Source organism: Varanus komodoensis, unplaced genomic scaffold, assembly GCF_004798865.1.
Source record: "Varanus komodoensis strain SLA01 unplaced genomic scaffold, ASM479886v1 scaffold6_4, whole genome shotgun sequence".
NCBI lineage: Eukaryota > Metazoa > Chordata > Lepidosauria > Squamata > Varanidae > Varanus > Varanus komodoensis.
In genome coordinates this window covers 20,174,066-20,200,277 of record NW_025336347.1, presented here as the reverse complement: position 1 = coordinate 20,200,277, position 26,212 = coordinate 20,174,066, and the positions used below count along the sequence as shown (strand labels likewise).

The following is a 26,212-nucleotide window of genomic DNA, read 5'->3' as shown; positions in this document are numbered from 1 at the left end:
GGTGCTGATACCTTGCAAGCCTGCTCTTCAATATTAAATGATGGTATGATCTGTGTTGCCTATTCAGGCTTGGCATTAGCACACAGTGTCTTTTGTATCTGTTAGAGCCCAAGCTCAGGCACACTGCTAATCCTGCCTCAAACTCTCCTTTAAAAAGTGAACAATACCCAAAGCACTAGGTGGTTGTGAGTAGCCATGTTAGTTCCCCACTGTGCCCCTGACATTGTTCCAGGGCATTGAAGGAAATACATGATGGCTTGTACATACTCATTGCTGACAAGTGAGCACACCAAGGCTCACCAGCTTAGGAGAGGGCTCCCCAGACAGCACCCACATTGCAAGTGGAGGCCTACTAGAGGACATTTTGCCATAGGACCCCTCAAAGCAGCCCGTCAGTCACAACTCTATGCATACATTTGGTAATGTGACAAATTTATCGAAAAAAATGAACAACTGCCTGGCAAAGCTCTAAACTATAGGCCTGCAAGAGGTTCTCTTCAGGAAAATAAAAGAAGAAATGGGGGAGCCTGGGCTGTGCTGATGGTGAACAGTGAAATAAATATGCATACCCAAAAGACAAGAACCAAATCTGTTCAAAGTCAGTAAAGTTCCAAAAGTGTGGATTAGAGAGTGAATAGAACCACTGCCAGTACAGAAGGTCACAACTGTATGAGGCAAAGGCAGCAGCTGATATATAGGCTGGGAGTAGTGGATTGAGAATTTACGTGTGGCGGTGCATGGCATAGAAGTCACCTGACTGTTACTGAAACAGTTGTGGGTATGCAAGGAGTTTGGCAAGGGCAGGCCAATACCAGAGAGAATCTATGTGGAGAGAATTTAGAGTACAACCAAATTATAACGATTTAAAATTAAGGCTTCAATAGCAGGAATGCCTGTTCATGAGATGGTGATGACAGCACTGGAGGGAATGGGGGTATTTGTGCATCCAATGAGACTTCTACGTGGCCTAATCAATTCCATTATATACATAGTTCTTTATATATAACCTGAAGCAAACCCAACCGCAGCAGGTCGCATGCTTGGACGTATTTCCAAGGTACTGCAACTCTTGAAGATAGCTGTTCCTCAGTCTGGCACCCCGGCGATCTTGGACTACAACAAGCGTAGCTGAGTAAGGGCACAAAAGAGAGGCTACAAAAGGACTCTTCTTTAAAGGGGGAAAAATGGAATGTAACCCAGCACAAACCTTGCAGCCGCCATGCTAAAGCGGAAGCGGAAGGAAAGCAACCCAGAGCTTCGCATGCGCAGAATGTAAAGTCTACGGAAAGAGTCCGCAGTAGGGGAATAATCGCGCATGCGCACAGCGTGGCCGGAAGCCGGTAGCCCGTGGATAAGACTCTGGGTAGCCCCGCGCGTGGCCCTTTTCTGCCTAAGCCAGCGAGCGCGACGCGGGGCGGGGAGCGAAGATCCTCCATGTGAGCCTCTGCCGCGTGGGGAGGGGGCGCGGGCTTGGTCGCGGGGCGCCGTTCGCGCGCGTGTGGCGGCGGGAGACAGATCGACCCCAGGGCAGGCTGGAAAGAAAAGAGCGCCAGGCGGGGAAGGGGAAGAGGAAGGGGGCCGGGCGGGTCTTGCCCTCGGGGCACGTGCCGGCGGAGCAGGGCGCGCGGCTGAGGCGGGGGGCGAAGCTGCTGCAGGCGAGCGGGCCGGAGAGTCGGTGGGTTGGTCGGGCGCCGCGCGTCTGCGGCCGGGTCTCCACGTGCGCGGCTGCCGCGCGTTCTTCCTGCACGGGCCTGCCGTGAGAGAGGGGAGGGCCCGTTTCATCTCCCGGAGCTGATCTGTAGGGATGCTTTCCTCGTTCTGGTGCTTTATATGTGTCAGACTGCGACTCCGAACGTTCCCCAGCCAAATATGCTTTAGGGGAAAGGCGGGATAAAGCTGTAAAGGCTCAATCCTATGCAAGTTTAAGCAAGAAAATACCCTGAACTATTTTTTTGGAAAGGAGCAAGGCTAGCCATAGCGACCCTCCACCCTGTCCAGGTTTGCAAGTCGCTACTACCTTGCCTCATTATTGAAATATTCAAATTTATTGGTTTGGTTGTATCATATATAATGTAAACTGTAACCACCCCCTTTTTCCTGTTACCAAATATGTGACCTTGCCTTTTCTCCAGTAGTCCCAAAAGAGAAAGAAAAGGCCTAGCCACCTTCCAGGGAAGAGAAAGGCACAGTCACAAACTTCCTTGCTTTCTCCAACAGTAGGGCCTCTGTAGCTATATAGAGGTGTTCAAAATCCCATTTACCTCTCTATATGCAAATTGATAGTGGTGTTGTGCTGTATAGCACTGCCTAGATAAGCATATTTGATATAGAGCCCCACCTCCTTTATTATTATTTCATTTCTGTACTTCCCCACAGTCAAAAGCTTTCTGGGCAGTTTGCAACAATCCATAAAACAGTTGATAAAAACACAATAAAAATATAAAATCATAGGGGGAAACAATTCAAAAGTTTAAAACTGCTAAAAATGGATGATAAAGACAGGCACCAGTAAAGAATAACAAAAGGTGGCCCCGAAACATCTGGTGATCTCCCTTAAGGCCCTGGGTGCCAAGTAAGTCTTTAAAGAGGAGGGCTGGCTTGACTTGGTGCCAAAAAAATGACAGATTTTCCACAAATTGGAGGTGCCACCAAGAAAGCCACTTTTTGCCGCTCTGCACTCAGAGGAAGGCCCCAGAGGTTGAGCATTCATGCAAATGACATAGAAGTTTGCAGATGGGAGGCCTGTGCGCATACAGGGTGTCACTTAGACCTGGTGAACAGCAGCAAGGAATCCATATGCCATCTGAGTTTTTGAAGAGCTGGAGGCAGGATCTAATGGTTCTTCATCCCATCTTTAGAATGACTGACTGGGAGACTGCTCCTGCTGTGGCAGAGACACCTGACATTAAGCTGTTTGGAAAATGGAGCACAGATGATGTGCAGATCAGTGACATCTCCTTGCAGGTATGCGAAGACAGGATGTGCATGAACTGGCAATACTTTACAGCAGTGTTGTCTTCTGGCTGAGTTTGTGGATGAGGGAGGCTTGCACGGCTCCCTCTTGAAGTTCCTTTCGTCTAATACCTGGCCTTATGCTTCTGCAGGATTACATAGCTGTGAAGGAGAAATATGCAAAGTATTTGCCCCACAGTGCTGGCCGCTACGCTGCCAAGCGCTTCCGCAAAGCCCAGTGCCCCATTGTGGAGCGTCTTACCAACTCCATGATGATGCACGGACGCAACAATGGCAAGAAGCTCATGACTGTGCGCATCATCAAGCATGCCTTTGAGATCATCCATCTGCTGACAGGAGAGGTGAGTGTGGGAAGGGGGCGCATGCATGGGCACAAGAGGAAAACCTTTGTAGGAATGAGATGGACAGCATGTGAGGCAGGTTCTTGATCCTGAAGAACGGGCGAAAAGGACATGAATTAGGAAGCACCAAAAAGAAACATTGGTAGTTTGATTGAGATCTAGCCATGCACAGTGAACCACAATTTACATATAACTACAGCAAATATTGATTGGGTACTAACATTTTATTAGTCTTCTCAACTGACAGCTGTCACCTCATGCAGGCAGTGTGTTCTGGGAGTAATAGTCTGCTGTGTTTTGTGAAAGGCCATTGGTCCAACCCCCTGCTGTTGCAGGACTCCAGTTTATACCATTCCACTCAGATGACTGTCCAGTTTCTTAGAGCCCCATGACTTCCCTTAGGCAGTTGGTTTCACTGTTATATCACTCTGACAGTGAGGAAACTACCTGATATCTAGCCTGAATCTGGTTTGTCACAACTTCAGCTGATTATTCCATATCCTACTGTCTGGTATGAGCAAGAAGAGAGCATATCTTTCCTGTTTGTGACAGCCTGTCAGGTATTTATAAAGTGATATCATGCCCCCCCGCCCTCAGTTTTCTCTCAAGGCTGAACATTCCCAGTTCTCACAGTCTCTCATAAGGCACTGTTTCCAAACCCTAGATTATTTTTGTCCCCTGGACGCTTTCTAATTTTTCTGCATGAAAGTATGGAAGATCAAAATTGCCTCCTGTGATCTCTGGACTTGCCCATTGAATAATCCCATTACTGCTTCATATTAGAAAGCAAACCAAACTGACTTGCAGCTGAGTTGCTTCATTTTGAGGAGCCACCAGTGCTGTGGACCTGAATCAGTCAAGGAGAGGAAGCCCCAGGTTTCACACACATCAAAATAGCTTTAGAGCATTGTTTAGCTTGAACATCACAGCTGAGCTGCAGATTTTTCACCTGAGCAAGGTATCGGTTGTGCCATTGTGAGTGGGCTACTACATGTTACGTTTCTGAGCATTGCACTGATACTGGTCAAAGTAGAGGTTTGTAGTCATGCTTTGCAGTCTAACGATCAAAGTACTGTCAAATGTACTTGTTGCAGCCATGAGATTACTCAGAGTTAGCCTGGCCAGATGCTCACCATTTTGCAGCTGTGGTCTGGCATATGTTGCATTTATGTGTTAGCTGCACAAGCCGCCTTGTCTGACATTAAGGGCAAGGGAGATTGGTAGGAACTGTTACCACTGTGCAGCGCTTCGTGGCTGCACTGGTTGCAGGCTCATCCAGAGTATGGAAGGAAGGTGGTGCTGCTGCACAAGGTTGCGGAACAGGGCAGTAGAGGTTGACCTCAAATATTTATTCGCAAGCCTTAGCATACTAGCACAAAGCAGTTTTGGGCTTCTGTCGCACCATTCTAGGTTATTGTTAGCATTTTCTGAAGCTTAGAAAAAATTCTGCACAAGGGATTATTAATGGTTGCCTCTCTCTCTGTTTATTTAGCTGATTTAAGAGCCATAATTTTACACAGAGGACTGATTTGCAGAGTTTCTGGAGCTTCTGCAAATGCCACTTTATTTGGACTTGCTTTTAGCAAGGATTCAGCAGTCAGGAAGAATTAATATTTTAAGCTACTATAGCTTTATGTCTGTGATGATTTACTATACTGTACTTTTTATTGAATTCTTGTTGTGTTTTATCTGTTGTGAACCACCCTGAAAGATTCTGCTATTGAGTGGCATCGAAATATTGATAGTGATACTTTAGAATTTTAATGGCTATTTAACAACTGGCACTTCCAGCCCAGGTCCCCACTATTGAGGCTTCCGTATGCAGCGGGCCAAAAACTCAGCAAACAAAATCAATATAGAATTGCATACATCTGTGTTTACTGGGCTTCTTTTGCTGTTCATGCCATGATTCCTGTGTTACAGCCAGTAATATTCTGATATACTAGCGTATGGAGTGTGCAAGAGAGAGAGAAACATTGAGTAGGTTCCGTGCTGAAGAGGTTTGGATGATTGATGGATGAGGCAGCTTGGTTTTACCAGAGGCTTCTTGGTTTCTTCCACAGATACAGTCTGTTTCTAGCTGTATGTATATGCTTTTGAAAATTGCTGCTTTCATCTAAGAAATTATGTCCAGGCTAACCAGAATGTTCTGACAGTTACCTAATCTGATTGTCCAAAAGGGTGATAATTCATCCTCCATAACTTGTAATTCAAGTTACTACCTATGTATCACTTCTGGCATGCGAACATGAGAATATGTTTTTGCTAATTTTCACTTGTGTGGGACATGCCTATTTTACAGCAGGGGAAACTGGGCCCAAGAAATGTGACTCTAGCACTATTTTCTAGGTGATCTTGGCTGTTGTAAAGCCTTACATTCTTCCACCGTGTAGGTTGCGTTTGTGGTCTTAACCTGCTTTATCTTGATTACAGAACCCTCTGCAAGTTCTGGTGAATGCCATCATCAACAGTGGCCCTCGTGAAGACTCCACCCGCATTGGTCGAGCTGGCACAGTGAGGAGACAGGCTGTCGATGTGTCACCTCTGCGCCGTGTCAATCAGGTACAGGGCGTCCTGTCAGGATGGTACTGTTTCCACTGCCTTGCCTTGCCAACTTATCTCTGTGTCTCCTTACAGGCTATCTGGCTTCTCTGCACTGGAGCACGTGAAGCTGCCTTCCGTAACATAAAGACCATAGCTGAGTGCCTAGCAGATGAGTTGATTAATGCAGCTAAGGTAAGAATAAACTAATGGCAAGCCTAAGTGTGGTAGGGATGGATCTCGGGTATGAGCAGCACCTAGCGTCTAAGAATGGAAAGATGCCAGATCTTGGCATTACTTGACAATGGCATATTTCTAAACCTGTTCAACACAGGAGTTAATCCTCTTCTAGGAAAACAAGCAGTGGAACTTCCAAAGCCAGGTGAGGGGATGGTAAACTTGGCTCCCACAGTAATTGTACAAACCCATCAGATACATTATGCTGTAATGTCAGCGATTAAGGTGCCACACAGCTCTTTGTTTCCACTATAATCCTGATTGTGAGTCGTTTTGCTAAATAGCTGTCTTGAACTATATGCTATACACAATGCTTCCTTGTCAATGCTCTGCCCCTGAAGATGGCCAAGAAGTCATTTACACAACTTGCAGGCTTTAATAGTAAGCTACTTCCAGAGGTGTCCCATATAATATTGGTACTTTTGGAAGCAACAAATGCAGGCTTGAAACTGAGAAGAGACTTGTTGCTCTAGCTCTGCCTGTTGGCAGAATTCTGTGTACCTGCTGGAGAGTTGCTGCCAGCATCTTCTCAACCTTGGTATGGTCACATGGAATGTAATCTGGTATTATGAATAAAGATTTGTGGTGTAGTGTTTTAATATATCTTGCCTTTCAGTCCTGGGCATTGTTTATTTCAAATGTATCTACTGACATGACGCCTTCAACTGTCATGGAGCTCTGCTCTGTGTGTAATTTGAATTATGGCCCTCTGGCTGGGGGTTAGGGAAGTGTTTGAGCAAGACTTTTCAGATTGACTTGGGGAGCATGTGTTTTGGGTTGTTGGAGTATATCTCACAGTTCATTCCTGTTTCCAGGGTTCCTCCAACTCCTATGCCATCAAGAAGAAGGACGAGTTGGAGCGTGTGGCCAAGTCTAACCGTTAAAGAACCCGTGCTGGAGGTCCAAAGCGAATAAATTCTGTTTCATACTGTTTCGTTTCTTTCTGAATTGCAGTTCACTTTGAGTCATATGGGGACTGCTTGTTGCGATGTTCCTGTTTCCTGGGGTTTCTCACAGGCAGCTTGCTTTTGAAGATGGGTTGTGGTTTGCGAGCACCATTAAAGGGTATTGTGAATATTGGCTCAGCTGTTAGTGAGGTGGAGACATTGTATGCTCCATATTGGGCTTGTGTGTCAGACACTGCACCCCCCCCATTAATCTTATTTATAATTTGGCTGTTTGCTCTATGATGCAGTGGACTTCCCCAGCCTGGTACCTTCTAGCTGTCTTGGACTTGAGTTGCTGTTGGTCTCATCCAGAATGGTCAGTGGTTAGGAGTGCTTAGAGCCATACATCAAAATGAGTAAGCTGGCTGTGCAACACACACTTCTCTCCTTACATTTGGCACATTCCGCCCACTCGTCACTGTGTCGTGAAAATAAAACGCAGTGCTGTGCGTGGCTGTCCCATAGGGGTAGCATGGCATAAGATGGGGCCTGCAAGTTGAACCTGATACGACGCAGGGGAGCTTTTGGTAGGGTTTGCTCTCCACAAATTGCCTGAACTGTATGTGGGGCAAAAAGACCGCTTGGTCCAAGGATTAGCAGTGCACCAGCATGCTGTAAGTACAAGGGATGGTAAAAGGCCCTGATAGAGGCCTTTGAGTGTGGTGTGATGGGGAGCCGCACAAGAGGCCACAGTGTGTGGAGGACTGGAACTTGGTGGTTTCTAAAGAAAACTTGCTGGCCACGAGCCAAGAAGACTTTCTCTGGAAGAGCGTTTTTGGAGAACAAGAAGGTCCAAGGAGCCTGCATTGATCTTGTCAGGACAGGGCTCATCGGATCCTGAGGTCATCTTTAGTAACTGCTTCACCAGACAAGTTCTCAGGACTATGAGAAGCTATTCAGTCTGCTTCTGCGTACCTGAAAAAGAAAACTGTTTACAATTCTTTTCCTGAAAAGCTGAGCTGTTTTGATGTTTGAGTGCATTATGAATGTCCTGGTATGGTTTTCTTTGGGAATGGGAGCAGCAGAAAATCCCTTAGAGGAACCCTTTGTATTCCTCTAAACGCAGCAGAGAACAAACAGAATCACTGCCTTCCCAGGAGCCCTTTCCTCCTCTAGAATCACTCTGAACAAATCCCAGCAAGGTGGCGGCAAGGAGCACTTTAAGTGTGGCCCATCAGCGCTGCCTTCCCAATGGCCGTGTTGGCTTGTGATGACACAGTGTGGGAGGCACTAGGTGGGAGTGCAAATTTTGGTAATTTCCTTGTGTAAGAACGCACGTGTGTGCTTGGATATATTTAGTCTACCTTCTGGGACAAAACTTTCCCAAAGCAGCTTTCATAAAAACAATAAAACCTATTTGAAATAACCATTAAAACAAAGTACAGCCCAGCAAACTAATGTTAATTTAGTGTTTAGTGTGGCCAACAGACATTTTTAAGTAACACTGAAGCACCAGTATAGAGAATGTTGTAGTTATTTGCCAAGACTGTGAGACAGTAGGTTATCTTTCATGTTTTCCTTAACTCTTGATATCAAGTGAATTTGAGTTCCTGCTCACCCTAAGAGGGCAACTGAATGATCAGTCACAGTGTAACAGTGCTTAATTTTGAGAGCCAGTGTGGTGTAGTGGTTAAGGGCATGGGACTGGGACTCAGAGGATCTGGGTTCGAGTCCCCGCTCGGCCATGGAGCCAACTGGGTGACTTTGGGCCAGTCACAGTCTCTCAGCCCAACCTACCTCACAGGGTTGTTGTGGGGATAAGATGGAGGAGGAGAGATGATGTAAGCTGCCTTGAGCCCTTTGTAGGAAAAAGGCAGGATATAAATCAAAAAAATAAAATAAGTGGTGGGTGGACAGTGGCCACGTGACAGGTCTCATGGTCACCTTACAGGTGTCTAGTCTTTCTAGTACTGAATTAGAGGCCTCCCACTTCAGCAGCCAAAGCAGGTATAAATCAGGTGGTATCTGATCTCCAGTTATAATTGGCTAATCTTTCACTTCATAAGGAGTTAAATATAATAGCCATGGTTGCTCTCTGTGGCATTATATAATAACAGGTAACAAAGTAAAAGGCTGTGATTCAAATCGCACTTCATAGAAAGTGCAGTCAAACAGGCAGGAAGATTCTTATTTGGTTGGTCCTACAATGACAGAAGCAAAAATTACTTAATAGCTTAGGCAAACTATCCACCAACTTCAGAAACCGCATCACTAGAATCTGACATAAGTTTAACTTAAAAAGGAACGTGAGCCTGCATGGATAATAATCAGCCTGGTTTGAATTTAAGCAGATTGTAGAACCCTTACTGTCCTGAAAATGCATTAATGCATGCTGTCAAACTTCTTAGGTAAAACTCTTGGAATGAAATGAAATTATACATCTAAGAATAGTTCTTGTGTATTTGCTGAGATTGTTGAAATGATTGTTCAGCTGGGAATACAATTTCTGATTAATTTTTTTGGTATCCTGCCCTTTACAGTGTCTCAGGTGTCTTTTACTACTATATTACTAAACTGATACAGTAAATGGTTCCTTATATATAACAAGTAACTTATCAAGGGGGATTTTTTTTGAGGGGGATTGCAAAATCATACCTCTAGAATCATCATTTCAGACTTCTTTTTAATGATGTAAAATCCACTGTTTACCTTGCAATCTCTGATTCTCCTGTCATCCCTCAGGGTGAAAGCTTTCCAAGTATTAAACTGGCAAGATGCTTTGCAAATATATTTAATTTCCTGCCTTCTCTTCATAGAATTTGAACTGGCACACTTTTGGGGGCCAACACTTTCCTTCTCATATTACTAGAAACTGGGTCCATCCCGTGGAACTGGCTGGAGGGAGGTTCAAGGGAAAAAATTGGCAAAGCACATAATTAAGCTGGATTTTGCTTCCACAAGATGGCCACCAATTTGGGTGGCTTTAGAAGAGAACTGGACATGACGACTAGTCCTGGTGGCTGAAAGTAGCTTTCCGTTTCAAAGGCAGGTGGGTGAAGGGCGCTATTGCACTTACGCTCTGTGTGGGGTTCCCCTGGGCAGCCGCTTGGTCAGTTTGAGTAGAACGCTGGAGGAGATGGACCCTTGGTGCATAAGATCATGACCCTTATGTACCCCTACTGAGTGCAGACCACTGGATTCTGACCTGACTTAAAGAAATGTGGAGCACTTGCTGTTCAGTAAAGCTGTTTGTCAGTGTAAGCAAATAAACAGACTTGGCCACTTGCTACAGGAGCAGAAGGGGTTAAGTTGACCTCACCTGTTTACCCTCAACTAGTGATGAGGCCTTGTGCCCTTGCACCTTTGTGCTTGAACCTGCTGCCTCGGAATGCCACCCACCTTGCTGCAAGGCATCCAGGTCAAGGAGATTTTCCATTCCCTTCTGTTTAGAGATGGTCTACTCTGACAATGGAGTCTATTTGCAGAAGTTGCCAGGTTTCAGACTTTAGTCATGCATGCACACCGCAAAATTCCAGATTTGAACTTCTCGACAATTGGTTCTTTTACTTACAAAGCGTCCTGTGGAATGCCTGTATGAATTCACATCTACTCACAGCTCACGCTTGCACAGCCACACACACAGTACATTTAGCTGTTGCATTAAAATCACTTCAGATATTTCTGAAGGACTAGTATGCTCTTCACTGAGCTCTGATTTCCACCTCCAAAGTGCTCTAAAAATTACATGCAAAAGTACAGAACTAAAAATATTTTCCACAATCCAATTTGTATGTTTACATAAAGAACTAGTTTCCTACAAACATTTTGCCTTGGCAACCTTAGTTACAATTCTTTAGTAATCTAAACGAAAAGGTAGAATGTAAGGATTGCCATGCTGAATTGAATCATGGTTTATGTCCTGGGTCCTCAAACTACAGCCTGGGGGCCGGATCCCGCCCGCAATGCCCATTTGGACCCGCTGCGTGCACACACAGGGAGCAGTGGTTTGCTCACTGGAAGAAAACGATCTCCAGGCGAGCAAGCCGCTGCCTCATGTGCCCGCCTCGCACCGCATGCCTGCCCCTACCTCGCCTTGCCTCCCCTCACCGTGTGTGCACCCCCTCGCCTTGCCTCCCCTCGCGCCCCCCACCATACCGGCCTGTGTGCACTGCCAGCACCACCTTTCTGGCCAGCGCCCAGGTTGAAAAGTTTGAGGACCCTGGTTTATGTAAAGCACTGTACTGTTTCTAAAGGTTCAACCCAATAAACTCCAAGTGCTCACAAAGGTGCTTCTTTTTGTCCCCAGGTTTGGTACATCAAACTTCCAAATAGCTATCATGGAGAATTAGCACACGGCTACATGGAGGTAGCAAGGTTGCTTTATTTATATGTTGTCTTTGTCACTCTAGAAACTGATGACAAAGGCCACCAGTGTAAATACCATGTGTCCTCAACACTGTGTTATATATTTTTTTGGCTCACAAAAACACACTAGGTCTTATTTTTGGGGTAGGTCTTATTTTTCTAGTTTATTTTTTAATGTGTACAACAATCCACACCTATTCATGTACAACAGCATGAATACATGGTACATTTGGAACATTTGGTATGACTCCGCCTGTGACAGGAGCCGGCGCTATAGAGGAAGCATCGGCTTATGCGGCTCTGCTCCCTCCACAGGGAGCGGAGGGAGCAGAGCTGCATAAGCATGTTTCCTCCACACAGTGCATTAAGTTAAAGTTAAGTTAAAAAAATAAAGTTTAAAAAGGTTCTTTATGTTCCCCACTGGCCCTGGGAATCAACACAGCTAGGTCTTATTTTCGGGGAAACACGGTAGTTTTTTGAAAGAGGAACCTGTGGCTCTCCAGAGGTTAGCCTCCAATTCCCACTGGTCCCAGCAAGCGTTGACAATGTCAGGGATGATAGTGGGCCTGGTTCAGCATCTACAGGCACAACACGGGGACAGCTTTGCATGCAGATAAATCGAGACTTGCTTGTCTATGTAAAGCTATGGTCACCCACCCACTCTGCAAAATGCGTGTCCCTGGATTGGAAAACAGCAGTTTGCCCCAGCGGATCCTTCCAAAAGCCTGTGGGGCAGGTCCTGCCTGTCTGACTGCATGTCACTTCCAATGCCGTTGGAAACAAGTCCTGACTGCATACCAGGCAAGTAGTCTTACCCCGAGGCTAATGGCTTTCTGTTGACCAGAATACTCTCTGAATAGTGTGGGAAACTGGTTTACTTCACTCTTGTTGTAATTGCATGCACAAATTATTTAAAAAGAAAAGGGTGCTTGGAAAGAGCTTGCTTTGTGAACTTGCCAGGATCAGACCAAAACAGGTTGAGGCTTGGTGCAAAAGACAAGGGGTCACCCCATTCTAAGAAAAAGAAGCCAACCAGAGTGGTAGCTGAATAGACTCTCAATGCTGTGGACAGGGCAGCATCCTCCTCCACACCTGAGGACTGCGGACTAGTGTCGGAGGCAGGACAGCCTGTATGGCGCACGCAGCTCTGCCCCCCCGACGCTCCGCTGCCGCTTCCCTCCATCTATCTGTTTGTCCCTCATGGTGGGGCCAGTCCTGGACCCTAGGAGAGCAGCCCTCACAGTCTGACTGCTATAGACAGAGCTCGCACAGGTAAGTTAAAGCAGCAACAGATGTACACACACCCTTTTCTTGATTGCACTTTTACATCCTTGAACACAAGTGGGTGTTCAATACGAACGGTTCAGTAGCCCAAGCCCTCTGCTTTTAACCACGCTCTTGAGCATCTTGCAGGGAAAAAACCAACATGGCCTCAGTCAGCAGGTGGTCTCTTAAGGCTCGTGCTGTATCAGGCCAAAAGGCTACCTGGCTGAGCTTTCTGCGGAAGCCCAGTTGTTCCACTGAGAAGCGCATTTGCCTGGGGTGATGGAAACATGCCTCGGAGCTACTGAAAGCTTTAAGGCACGATCTTATGCTGGCTGGAGAACGCTGGGAACTGTAGCAGATCTTTCTGTCTAAGCGTGCATTGATTTGCAGCCAGAACCTCTATATTCGTCACTGCTTCTGCCTATGCTCTTCATCACAAAAAGTTTATATAAGTATCTCTGCACATGTACGGATTTCTTTTCTCATAACTTCGGCCCTTCTCAACTCAGAATTAAGTAGGCCTTCCTTCTGGTGCAGATGGCAGAGCTGCTGTACAGGCCTGAATTGTGAACACCCCTCTGAAATAAAGACATTAATTTGACAATAAATAACCTTTTGACAGTCCAAAATAATTTAAAGCTAATAGTGGTATTTACATGGTAGTGTAAATCCATTAAGTCTTGCTCCTGTATGCAGGCCTAGCTCCAGTATTATGAGTGTGACTGATACAGCCTGTTATGGGGGAAAAACAACTTGGGGATTTTAACTATTTTAGCAGTTCCTAAAAACATGGGTTTTAAACTGAAAGGCACTGATGGTCTGCTTCCCTTGCAAAATCTTGGGGTAGGCACTGGATTAAAGATTGCAGGTTAAAGATTAAATTTAACTGTATTTCTATACTGACCAATACCTGAAGCTCTCTGGGTGGTTCTCAGCGATTAAAACATAAAATACAAGAGGATGAAATGCAATATAGAAGTGCAGAACTATAAGATAAAATAATCATAACCAAATAGAACCTAGCAGTAGTGCAAATATTGAAAATACTGTACTAGGTTTAATACAGAACCGAAAAAGGAAAGTTTCTGGGACAATGGAAAGGTTTTCAACTGAGAGCACAATGTGGTCATGAGGTCATTGCTACAGACCTAGGAAAGTCAAGAAATGCTTGAAACAGTTGGAGGGGAAAACACCAGAAGCTGCGTAACACACACGCTTGCACACCTCACTTGCCCGAAGACGGTGCTGCCGTTTTTTAAGGCCTTGGCAAAAGCTAACGCCAGCAGGTGGCAGTCGTCCCTTCATCCTTGCTTCTGCATGTCGGTCATGCAGAGCGCAGCTGAGCCGAGGAGGAAAGCTGCCCCTTGCCAGACAGCTTTGTGACAGAGAAAACAAAGCTGGTGGGCCAGGGGAAAGAGTTATCTTTGCACAGTGGTGGCACAGCCCAGATGTAGAGGAAGCCTTTTAATCATTCTTGGACAAAATTCTGGTAGCGAAAAGGAATTCTGGCGAGCTCTGACCATGCTGGCTGAACAAACGGTAGCGGTAGCCCTAAAGATCTGGCAGACGCTGGGCTGCCAAACTGTCCCACATCGTTAAAGCTGTAGGTGGCCTCTTCTTCCTCTCTCGCATCTCTTCCTCCAGTTAGCACGTCCGGTGTAGAAAATGGGTTGGGGTTCTGAATGGAAGCAAGGAGGGCCAAAGCAGTGGGGAGGATTTCCATTTCCTTCCATCCCAGCCCCTCCTCTGAGTTCAGTTCTGGTAAAGGCAGTCCCGATCTGGTTCCATCAAGTAAGGGAAGCTGGTTAGACCTACGAACAGGGACGGCACAAGGCTGCAGGAAGTGGTTGAGGCCGGGGGGGGGGGGGCATAGGGAGCCCTCAGGCACATTCCAGCCCCATCAGCTTTTCAGGAAAAGGAAAAATCAAAAGGATTGCCTTTAATGCCAAATGCAGGTATTGGAGCGACTATCAGTTTGGAATTGAAATAGGAATAAAGGTGTGATTGTTACATGCTGGGGGCAGGGGAAACATCACTTATATATGCAGAAACTAGAAAGCTTTGTAAATTAAAAGAGGGGAATAAACCTTTAGAACAGGCCTCCTTTCAACTTCAGCTCACCAGGGCTCTGTGCTGCCCAACCTGCTGCTGGCAATATGGCTCTAAAATGCTTAGGCTTATTTATTTTCTTAACATAATACCCTGTTCTTGTTTATTATATAGGCTCTAAAATAAAGTTCAGAAAGTTCAGAAAGCACAGTAGAAAATTTTAAAAGGTTCAAATTGCTCAAATCAATGTTACACAATCAAGGTAAGAGGTGTAAAACAGGTGTAAAAATAGGGAGATGAAGCTTTCATCCAGGTGCAACTGGAACCTCTCTGCTAAGCAGTACACAGCACAGTGAGTGAGGGAAAATCTTTTTAAAAAGTATGTTACTCTTCTATACTCCTGACACACGTCAGCCTCAGCAAGGTCTATGTCATAGCACTATGCAGTAGTCTCCTCTTCCAGAACAAGAGCTCTTCTTATGGGGTGCGGATAGAGTATAATATTGTATTGCAGGTCCCACATCTTACTTTTACTTTTTTAAGACTCTAAATGCAAGAAAAAAGTTTCTATTCTACCAAACTGCTCAATACCGACTTCCATACCTGATCAAAGGCACTGGGATACGTGCAAAGTCCTGGACACTTGAAAAGTTTGGTTGGCTATTGTAATACAGTTTCTCTTGGTATCATTATTTCCTGTAATGATTGAAATAAATGATGTGGGAGGCTACTTTTGGTTGTTTATCGCATGACTGATTTTGCTGTTTTGGGCTGATTAAAAATGTTCCCGCTGGTATAATCTTTCTCCCACGAAAGATGCAATATCATGACCTCCTGACATGGAGGGCAGGCATAAGGGACCTGTGATCTTGCTGCTGGCCCCCTTGCATGGAAAGAAGCGTGCTGGCTTTCTGTCACATTTGTGCCTTGGAGGAGAGAATGAGAGGAGTGCTGGGGAAGGAGTCCGACGCCAGGAACTCCGACTCAGTAGGTGTCCCAACTTCCTCCCCTTCCCGGCACTTTATCTTTTGCTGTCATGTGCCATCATCTCCAACTTATGGCAACCCTGTGAATGAAAATTCTCCAGAATGTCTTGTCCCCGACATCTGCTCAGCTCTTCCAGTTCAAGGCTCCAGCTTCCTTTATGGAGTCCATCCATCTCCTATTTGGTCTTCCTTCCCTCCTCCTCCTCCCTCTGACTTGCTCTAGCATTATTATTTTCTCCAGGGAGTCTTGCCTTCTCCTGATGTGGCCATATCTAGGTGGCCAAAAACAGATGACGAGCTAAACAGCAGGGCATAAGGTGCTGTGGTGGCTGCAGAGATTCCCACCTGCACAGGGCTCAGGGCACATCATCCTGAAATCTCTGTCCTAGTTTTGCAGGCTCTTGGGCAAGGCGACCTCCCCTCAGCGAGTGGAAGCCTTCTTGCTGTGCTTTTCACTAGCAGCTGCTGCTGCTCCTTCGCTTCATTGCTACCAGCTGCGTGCTTGGTAGGCAGACAGCCAGTGGGCAAGTGGCCTGGGGCATCGTGGCACACCAGAGCAAGAGGCAGGAAAGGGGCAGGTGAAAGGGGGCAGGCAGGCAGCCCCTGCTGGTGTGTGGGGCCTCTGCAGGTTCCTGATCATGCTTACTTGATCATGCCCCGCTTCATTTTCTACCCTCACAACAACCCTGCAAAGTAGGTTAGGCAGAAAGTCAGCCATGCTCTGCCCCATATGTTGTTTGCACTGGGAGAGCTGACTGGTGAAGCTGCCTCCTACGTATTCCCCACCCCACATTTAATGCTCACTCTGCCTACTGCCTCATGACTGATATCCATTTTGCTGCTGAGGGCCAAAAGAAAACATTACTTTAAATCAGTCTCTAGCAATGAAGTTAATTGTCTTTGTCTTTTTATTTATCTATTATATTTGTATTCTGCTTTCCCCCCCCCCCACAAGGAACCTGAGGTGGCTTACATGTGTTCCTCCTCTTCATTTTCTATCCTCACAACAACCCTGCAAAGTAGGTTAGGCAGAAAGTCAGCCATTGAGCTTCTTGGAGAGATCCCAGTAGAGGTTGGGACTCCAGCACGAGCGGTAGGCAGGCTTTCATAAGCTCTGCCGCGGAAACGGCCACGCATATGGATAGCTTTAAAGAGGAGACTGGCTCCTCCCCTCCATGCACACCTCTTCTTGTAACACACCGTCCAGTTGTCTCCGAGTTACAGCCGTCCTATGAATGAATGCCCTCCAACATATCCTCTCCCTTGCTCTTCTGAAAAAAATTAGAAAAGCATAGTATTTGGAAGGGAGAGGTAGTATAACATAATCAACTCACAGGTATGTGCAATGTAAATAGAAGCAGGTAAGTATTATGAGGTGAGGCTGTTAACCGGATTATTTAATGTACTGTGCAAGTCGTGACGGGAGGAGAGACCCCCCCCCTCACCCCGTGGACGGCTCTTGCTCGGTGGCCCCGGGAGCGCAAGGAGTTGAATCAGGGTACTTACTTGCGCCAGGTGAAGGGCTTGTGTGGGCAACCTGCAAAGCCCTGTCTACTGGGAGTGGGGCTGGCGGGGGTCTGTGGGGTGGGAGGGACGGCGTGGCTCGGAAGCAGCGTCTGGGGAGCTCTGGCGAAGGCTTCGGCGCTGGCCGGTCCCCCCCCCCCAGCAGCCTCCGGGAGAGAATGCGGCGGCACCGGCCGGGCCACCCGCGCCGCGCCGCGCCGCGCCGCGCCTCGCCCCGCAGCAGGTGGAGCCCCGCGGGAGGGTGTGACCCGGGAATACGCTCTCTCCAGGGGGCAGATTCCAGTGGCAGGGAGTGGCCACGAGCGCCCGGCCGCCTCCGAGGGAGCGGGAGGGAGCCAAAAGCGCGCCGAGCGCCGGCGCTGCTGCCAGAGGGAGCCCGGCTGGCGGCGCACCCGGTTCGAGGTCCGGAGCTGGGCCAGGCGGCTGCCTCTCCCGCTCAGGTGAGGCTTGGCGAGGCAGCAGGGGAGGGCCTGCGAGGTGCAGGGAGGCCTCGGGCAGCTGGGCGAGGAGATCGGGGTGTCCGACACGCGTGTGAAATCCCCGTTGTCGCCGGCCGGCTTTCTAGGGGTGGGCACAGGAGGAGTTGGATGTGGGAGGCTGGGACAAAGTTTAGGAAACATTTCCTGTGGCCAAAAAATAACTTGCTGGCAGGCCACGTTTTGGCGAAACTTTCACTGAGGATGCCTTAGGTGGATTTCAGGTGCACGCAGGCTCTCTCGTCGCTGCTTCCGTTTAAAGAGAAGAGGCATGCTTTAGACAATATAATCATAATTACGAGATGCTTCGTTGGAAACTGCCCCTTGGAGGAAGTTTTTAAAAGATCCAAATTCTGAGGATCCCTTTGAAAAGTATTAAAACACATGCCTCTAGTCCTCGTGGTTGTGGGAAAACTTTTGAAGGTAATTTCTGCCAAGTGCTTTCAATCAGAAAGGATCTTGAAGGCAGTTGTGGCTGGCAAGGATATCACTCAGCACAGTGGGTAATTTGTAATGTTTCAAACGTGCTGCACCGGCATTTGGGCCTGAATTCAGCCTTAGCCATCTTTGCAGTTGAATTATAGGTCAAAACATTTGCAAGGCCACAAGTTGCCCCCTCTCCATGCTAGAGGGTAATGCACTAGACATGGAAATAGGGGCGTTCTGACTCCAGGGAATCCCTGCGGAATTACGAGATCATTCCCTGATTTGGCTTCCCGTTCCTGAACTTCATGGTTCATCTGTGGTCCAAGGATTACTAGTGATTCCTGGGGCGCTTTTAAATGGAAACAAAGGAAAGTGCTAAAGAGCTAGAGTTCTAGGGCTGCCTTGATACTGCAAACAATGGGATGAGCAATAGAGAAATAACAGTAGGCAGGGTGCATTTATTCTAGCCGTCACAGAAGAGAGTGCCTTTTATAGGTAGCCTTCCTCATGCCGTTGCCCACGAGATGCTATTGCACTCCAGCTCCCGTTAGCTTCAGCCAGCATTGCTGATGGTCAAGGATAATGAATTGGTAGTCCAATAACATCAAGGAGGCCACAAATTCCCCCCTCCTGCCTAAACTCTTTGCAGTCTCCTGCCAAGCCTTTCTGTCCATCTTGCCCCAAATTCCGCTCTGACACATGCATAGGTCTTGTTCATCTGCTGCTGTTCGATCCTTTACTCCGGAACCAGCACGGACAGAACCTGGCAACTCCAGCATGAAAGGTGCATCTTCTGCCACTGCACACTGATTTCCAGTGCTGCTGTATGTGTCTAGAGAGATAAATAAAATCTACCTAGCAATGAGGAAACTTCAAGTCTAAGTTCCTTCTAAGGCCCAGGGGGTGCCCTAGGGAATTCCCAGTGCGAACTGTGCAAGCTCGCTCACACATTGAACTGTGCAAACTCTCTCACACATTTGATGATGGTGATAGCTAAAGAAACAGGATCATAAAATGTTGTCAGCGAGATTTATTGCCAAACAAGGACATGGGTATGGGACTGTGGCCTGAACTATTCCCTGCTTGCAACTTAAACTCACCTTGCAGGGTAGTTGCAATTCTGGCTGCTGCACAGACTAATAGTAGAAAATTAGTACGGGTCTGTTATGAGGTTAAAATGAACTCTCGGGTTGAAGGGCAGGAAATAAATGTAGTCAGTTTAAAACAAATCTGGTACTGGAGTCTTCTGCTGCAGTAATTCAGGACCCTCAAGCAAAGCAGATTGACCACATATGCATGAATTCCAGCTGCTAAGTCTTGAGGCTGTGAAAATTAGGCCCTTCTGTGTGCCTTTAACAGTAGATTGCACAGTAGATTGCCTTGCAGATGTTAGCCGGTGATAAAGCTTATCTCCTTATTGTGAAATGCATCATTTGCTGATTTATACAGATCAGTCTTCTCCGTTAAAGGCACAAGAGATTTGTTTTTCTTCCCCTACTCTTCGTACAACCCTAGAGTTTTACCAGGGAGTTTTAAGAGGATCATAATTTGAGAAAAGAATTCTGTAGGGTGCTATAGGTATCCTGTATTCCAGGATGCAAGAGTTCCTTAAGCAATGGTGAGTATTAAGTGGATTAAATGAACCTGTTGAGCTGGAGAACTGTGGTTCAGAGGATTTAGTAATGCTGGTTAGAGATGGAAAGATTTCAGCAATATCAAAGGAAAAGGAGTGGTGGGGAGGAGAATATTATTTTGGGGAAAATGCAAATATTTGCATTCCTTACTTGATAGTCAGTTTAAAAGTTGGTTAAATCCTTTGGGCTTCAGAGTGATGAAATAATGGAGCTTACTGATTCTTTTCTTAAGAGTCCTTTGAACCCAGATCAGTACAGGAAGGAGAAAGAGGGCACTAGTCTGTAAGGCATTTTTTCTGTTTGCAGTATCAGTTTGGTTGCATGGCATTCTTATAAATAAAGTATTCATATCCTGCTGCTTGTGTTTTGCCATGGCCCTGGAGATGCTGTGTAAAGAAAAGCTGTTTGTTCTACCTTATTACAATTGTCTTTTGCTTCTTTGGTCTAAGGAGCTGTGGCCACTGCAACATCTGAATGCATGTGCCTCACGCTACTCTTGCAGTGTCTGAAGAAGGTTTGCAAGCTGGATGTTCTTCCAACGCTTGCACTACTTTCCTCCCCGTGTCTATTTGTAAGCATCACGGCATTAACAACACAAGGCAGGCTGCAACATCAGCACCTGCTTTTTGCTAGGTTGGCGTTGGCCTGATTATTTGACATGGATTTTGTTCTGAATGCTTTTGCCTGAAGAAGAGTTGAAACTTGAAAGCTGGCTCCTGGTATTTGCTCAGTACTTGTCATTCTAGTGACTTCTTGTTTTGTTCTTTGAACACAATTGTGGAAAAACTGAGAAAATGTTCAGTGGAAAAGCAGAATGGTTTCTTTTCTGGTTTTCCCCTCTAAATTTTTCTTAGCAGGCTGGGAGGTGGAGAACTTGGAGGAACACTGTTTGCTTTTCCTGGTTCCTTAGACTCTTGTTTGGCTTGCATAACTTGTGGATCTCTGTGAGTCTGGTGGTATGAAGATGAGCGAGAGATGCTGCCTGGATTTTTTTTTTTCTTTCTCGCTATGGAAAATAAACTTTTGGCAGGGAGAAGCAGAATTTTCACAGGTTTACAGCCACAGTTCTGCAGTACTCAGTCCTTGAAGGGGCTTGCCTCAAAGGCCAAGCTAAGACTGAATACTGCTGCAAGACCTCCCTCTTCATAGAGGTGTGCCTTCAGATAATGAGCATGGTAATACTGTGAGAACTGCCAAATGGCTAGATAACACAAAGCAACTGTCCTCAGGTGGTTGCCCTCCAGGTGTGTTTTATCTTCCATTCTCAGCATTCCCCCAACCTAGCATAAGGACTGGCTGGGAGCTGGAGGATGCTGGGAGCTGGAGCGCAACAGGTTGGCTTCATCCTTGTCTACATCCCACCTGCTCCTTGCATGTCCTGTCAACACTGATCCATTGTCAGTTGCTGGTGCAAAGGTTTGGGGACAGTGGAAGAAATATTTATGAATTCAAACTTTTGATAGTGGCTGGTGTAAAATCTGGTAATGAACTGTATTTGTATAAGCAAGATGACTAGTTGGAAACCGGTAGCTTCTCTGTATGCAGGTGTGAGAGGGAGAATTACTATGGTTGGGAGCTGCATTCCTGCACCTGTCTGGGTTGCCCAACCTCCTATCCAGATGCAGAGGTGTGCCTCCCTCTGACTCTACCAGCACTATCTGTGCTCACCCTTATCATCTGGGATAAATATTTGGCTTCTCTCTCTCCCCCCAGAAATGTCAACACAGCCCGTTTCACTTGAGCGGCTGAGTGGAGATGCTGCCTGCTGAGACAAGAAGCCAAGGCCCTCAGCTTTTTCTCTGTTTGTCTCTGGGCCCAGTGCAGACCTCAGGGGAGCCATGGCCCACCATAATGTAAGCTTCCAGCCTGAGTCTTCATGCCAGCAGCCAGACCGCAAGGAGGATGGCGCAAACACCGAGCCCAGCACCCTTGACTGCGTCATTTGCTTCACCTCCTTCGACCGGATCTTCAGAGTGCCAAAGGAACTGAGCTGCGGCCACATCTTCTGCCTAGAGTGTCTGGCACGCATCAGCGTCTCCTCCGAGGATGTCAACACTCTCACCTGCCCGGTCTGCCGGGCACCCACTGCTGTGCCCTCCCGCAAGGGGCTGCCCGGCCTCCCCACCCACAGAGACTTGCTGGAGCAGCTCTCCTCTTTGCCTGCTCCGCCTGGCTCAGTGCGCTTCGACCGCCGGCGGGGCCTGCTCTACCTGCCCGGCGGGAACAGGCGTGGCGCCACTCGAATTGGGCACAAGCCAGGGGCTCCCCTCAACACCATCAGCCTGAGCGTAGATGTTGGGAGGCCCGCCCCCCAAGGAGCCGGCCGCATGCTCGCTGGCTGGCCGTTCTATGTGGCCCTGGCAGTGGCCCTTCTGGTGACAATTGGCTTAATTATCTGCGGCATTTTCATCTTTCTGATGCCCTCCATGTATGTTTCAGTGGGAGGGCCTCACCCAGGAAATCACAGCAATTGGTCAGGGGAAAACCGGTCCCATCCAATGAACGTGCCTTTGCCATAGCCTCAGGAGTGGAGGAGGGGCTTGCCTGCCCTTCCATCCGCTGTGCCAGTTGTAGTCTCTGGTTGCACAGAGACCACCGTGCCTTGTCCACCCACAAGATGCCGGGCGTGGGAGGAACTGAACCTGCCCGCGTCTGGCTGAACCAGCTTTACCTGCGGAGGCAGGAACTGCACTAGCACTTTACCAAGGCATTGCTGCTGGGACGACCACAGGACGTTTCCCCCATGGACAGCTTGGGGCATCATCCCTCTTGATAGCAGCCCATGGACTGGCTCCTTATCACCTGATTGTGCATGGTGAAAGTCAGGGCGTGTCACAACTTCTCAATGCCTGGATAAAATGGGGATTCTCCTTCCCCTGCAGTCCTGGGCCTGGCCAGGATGTTGCGGCAGAGTAAGGGGGTAGAGGCCTGCCTGAGCAGACCGGGCTTTGCCAGCTCGGTGACCTCCACGTATTTGGACTTCTGCTCTGATCGGCCTGCAAGGCTGGTGGCCCAGGAGTGCTGGGAGGTGTTTGGAGGGCATCAGGTTGGTGAAGCTTGATGTATGTGGTTTCAGGTGGAGGTTGCATTTTAATGCCCCTCCACCTGGGCGGGGGGGGGGTCCTCCCTGCACCTTCCTTGCAATCAGAAAACAAGCAGAGAAGGAAGTGGGCTATGGCTGAAGGGCTGGTTTTTAGGCTGGCAGGAAGCTTGGCATCTGGGAAAGCCACCAAAGATGGCACCTCCCAGCCTGGGCCTGGCATTGTGCAGTCCACTTTGCCACTCTGCTGGACTTGGTGTGTACACCAGCCTGCATTGACTTCAGCTACTCCGGCAGAATCCCCCTTCTCTGAGCTGCCTAGCCTCTCCATTGCTGGCACCCCTTCCTTGGCTCCCTCCCTCTGGCCCAGTCAGCCCCATTGCCCAGAGGGCACAGCAAGCAGCAGCTCTTTCTCGCTCCTGTTGCTGCTTGTGGGCTTACGGGGGTCAGGACGGCTTGGAGAGTTCAGCAGCAGAACAGATGCCAGGCAATACTAACCACTGGCCGATGTCATGTGCTGATCCCAGGCCTTGATACTTTCTCCAGCTTAGTTTAAAGAACATGTACAGGGAGGGGGTACTTCTGTGTGAGGTCCACTTGTGTGCCTTTAACTTTGAACTGCTTCAGGATGGGCACAGATTCTCCAGAGCCACTCTGGAAACTCCTGGCTCCTGTACTTCGTAGCAGGGCTCATTTTCCAGACAGCCTCTGTGCATTGAAGAGCTGCGTGGAAGACGGGACTTCAAGCAGCAAAATTTTCCCAAGCACCCAGGAATCAGAGAAAGCGTCTTTCTCCTTTTAAATGTCTACCCATTATGTAGCTATTAAAGGCCTGCCTCGCATCAAAGGAGATGGCAACCCAGTGAGTGCATCAGTAAAGAAATTCTGTTTGGGTTTGGGATTTCTGGTTACAGCAAAGAGCTGGGGCTGTTATTGCACTAGACCAGCTTGCCTTGTTCTTCAAAAGCAATCTAAAATGCAGAAATCAGCTGATAAAGTGAATGCCTGCAGAGAAAAAATGATCAGCTGCCAATTCAAGTGGCTGTAAATGGTGCGTCAGCATGGGCTGGTTCAAATAATAAAACAGCAACATTGGCAACTCAGCATTGCTTCCCTCGAATAAAGTGCCCTAGAAAGCCTCCATTTCCATCTTCGCTCCTGGTTGCCCCCCTCTACCTAGCTGTGTGAGAGGCAAAAAGGCATCGTCCGTCATTATGCTCCGCATCCCCGAACCGGTGGCACCTCCTTCGCAGACCTCGTTGCCACCGTCCTCCGTGCACAGTACTGTGCCCCGTTGCCCCAAGAAGCTTCCCCCCTGCTTTCTGAGCCTGGCATTTCACATAATCCTAGAATGCATGACTGGTGCCCTCCATGACTTATGGCTTTCCATGAGCTAATCAAATTGATTTCCACTAGCTCATCCTTGTCACTGCCACCTGGAGCCTGATTAAATTATGGGCACTGGAGAGGAAGGAGAATTTCAATCATTGCTGGCAATAGGACTGAATGAAGAGATTCCCCAAGTACCCTGTTTTTGTCTATCCCCCAAATAAATTTTTTTCCAGAATTGTTTTGCTTTCTTTTTAAAAAATATATCCTGCAAGGTTAAAGATTCTGCAAAAATTGCATGTATTGGTACAAGATGACAGTTATGACTAGATCCATTGAGATGGTGGAACCAGATGGTGGGAGAGCCAGTTACTTTCTGAGCCATGTCCCAGGGTGATAAGAACAAGTCCATGTGGAGTTACTGCAGATCAAGAGCCCATTTTGGATGGGGCTGAGTAAGAGGAAAGCCTTGTTGCTGTTAGGAGTGGTGGCTCCCAGTCTGCATTCTGCTGCTCCAGGTAGCCTTCCCCAAGCGAAAGTCTTCCAGAAGTTTGGTACTAAAAGCCCTAACATCCCCGGCCATTGGCTATGACAGCTAGGGCTGGTAGGAGCTGGTCCAACCATTGGGGGGACCCCAGATTAGGGAAGGCTGACCTAGAGAGTTAGAGCAGAAATACTTTTGATTATTTCTATATTATTACTGGATGTGTATGTGTGCATATATATCTAGAAATAACTGGCCAGGTATGTATTGGGAAGGTGACTGGGCAGAATGTAAAGCATACAGACAGCTGCCCGTCTAAAGCACAGGTGAAGAGGAATCGGGCCCTGGTGGCTGGGCAGGCGCATTGTGCCTCGTGGTTCGCTGCACCTCCTTCATCCTTGAGCCGTACCTGAGGACCTTTCTAGCTCCCAACCAACCCGGGCAATACACACATTGCCTTTTGTGACGCAGAGATTAATTATGCATCTCAAAATCGGTTTCTCAGACATTTCTTGGAGCATTTCTGGGCTCTCATGCCATTCCTTAATTCTGGTCCATCCACACTGCTTCTGTAGGGTGTAGTGACAAGTCCTATACTATGCATAGGAATCGTTTTTAGAGGAGCGGCACCACTTTGGAAGCACCCCATTCAGCCCTGAGCTCTAACCAGCATGTGTCCAAAAAGTCCTGGGTTTGCAAAACTGCAGGAGAAGCTCGCTGTGCTCAGCACTAACTGGCTGCCACCTGGAATAGCTCAATCCCCAGGGTGGTTTTGCATTTTAAAAGGCCATCTCTCTTCCTTTTGAAAGAAAACAAGACTGCAAGTGCACATCAACCTGGGAGCTAAGTGCTATCCAAATCGCGGGACCTCTTTCTTGCACAGGATTGCCCCATAAGGCAGCAAGCTAATGGCCTCTCTCTCTGTGCATAGACAAAGCACAGGACAAGAGTCATCCCTTTTCACGTTTTAGCTCCCCACCAGATCCGCGCGAAAGCCAGATTTGTGGTCTGATGATGTGACCCAATTCACAGAAAATAGGAGTCGAAGCCTCATATTGTATCATTTTACTGAAGAACATCTGTATGCCGGATGGGGAAAGTCTGGCAGGCATCTGGGCTTCCCCTCCCCCGCCCCCCAGACAGCACCCATTTACTCCCCACATCTGCTGGGACAATAAAGTGCTCAAAATGGAAAGGTGTGGGGAGAAACTGGCACCGACACATGCACAATGCACACACACATACACGCACACACTACTGAGGCAGCCCCTGGCCATAAGGTAGCTGCTGGGCCCTGTTTCCTGAAGTTCGTTAGCATCCTGCCCAGCTCCGGTCTTCACCTGCAGAGCCAAGAGGCCTTTGCTATTTGGGTGCAGGAGGCAAAGAGATGAAGGCATCAGAGGTGAGTGTAGCCTTTCCCTGTGACCTCACACTCCACCACGGGAAGTGACGTTTCTGAGCAGCTGCAGATGTTCTGCTGGGACATCACCCTTTTAAGGACAGTTCTCAAGCTGCGGTATCTCTGCCCGCCTATTTTCTTGGGATCAATCCTTTTTGGAGAACTTTTGTTACAAGGAAAGTGTTCCAGTGTTTCGCCTCCCCTCCCCTCCCCTCTTCTCCTCTCCCCTCCCCTCTTCTAGGGCCAATCCCCATG

General features: G+C 47.7%; 1 protein-coding gene across 1 annotated transcript; it reads left to right on the top strand.

Moving 5' to 3' along the window:
* Positions 1 to 1,315: 1,315 nt before the first annotated feature.
* Positions 1,316 to 7,023, top strand: RPS5 (ribosomal protein S5). Its single transcript, XM_044451951.1, has 6 exons — positions 1,316 to 1,436; positions 2,859 to 2,964; positions 3,105 to 3,314; positions 5,748 to 5,876; positions 5,952 to 6,050; positions 6,908 to 7,023. The coding sequence occupies exons 2-6, from the start codon at positions 2,860 to 2,862 to the stop codon at positions 6,974 to 6,976; spliced, it is 612 nt and encodes a 203-aa protein (XP_044307886.1). The 5' UTR covers positions 1,316 to 1,436; position 2,859; the 3' UTR covers positions 6,977 to 7,023.
* Positions 7,024 to 26,212: the final 19,189 nt, after the last annotated feature.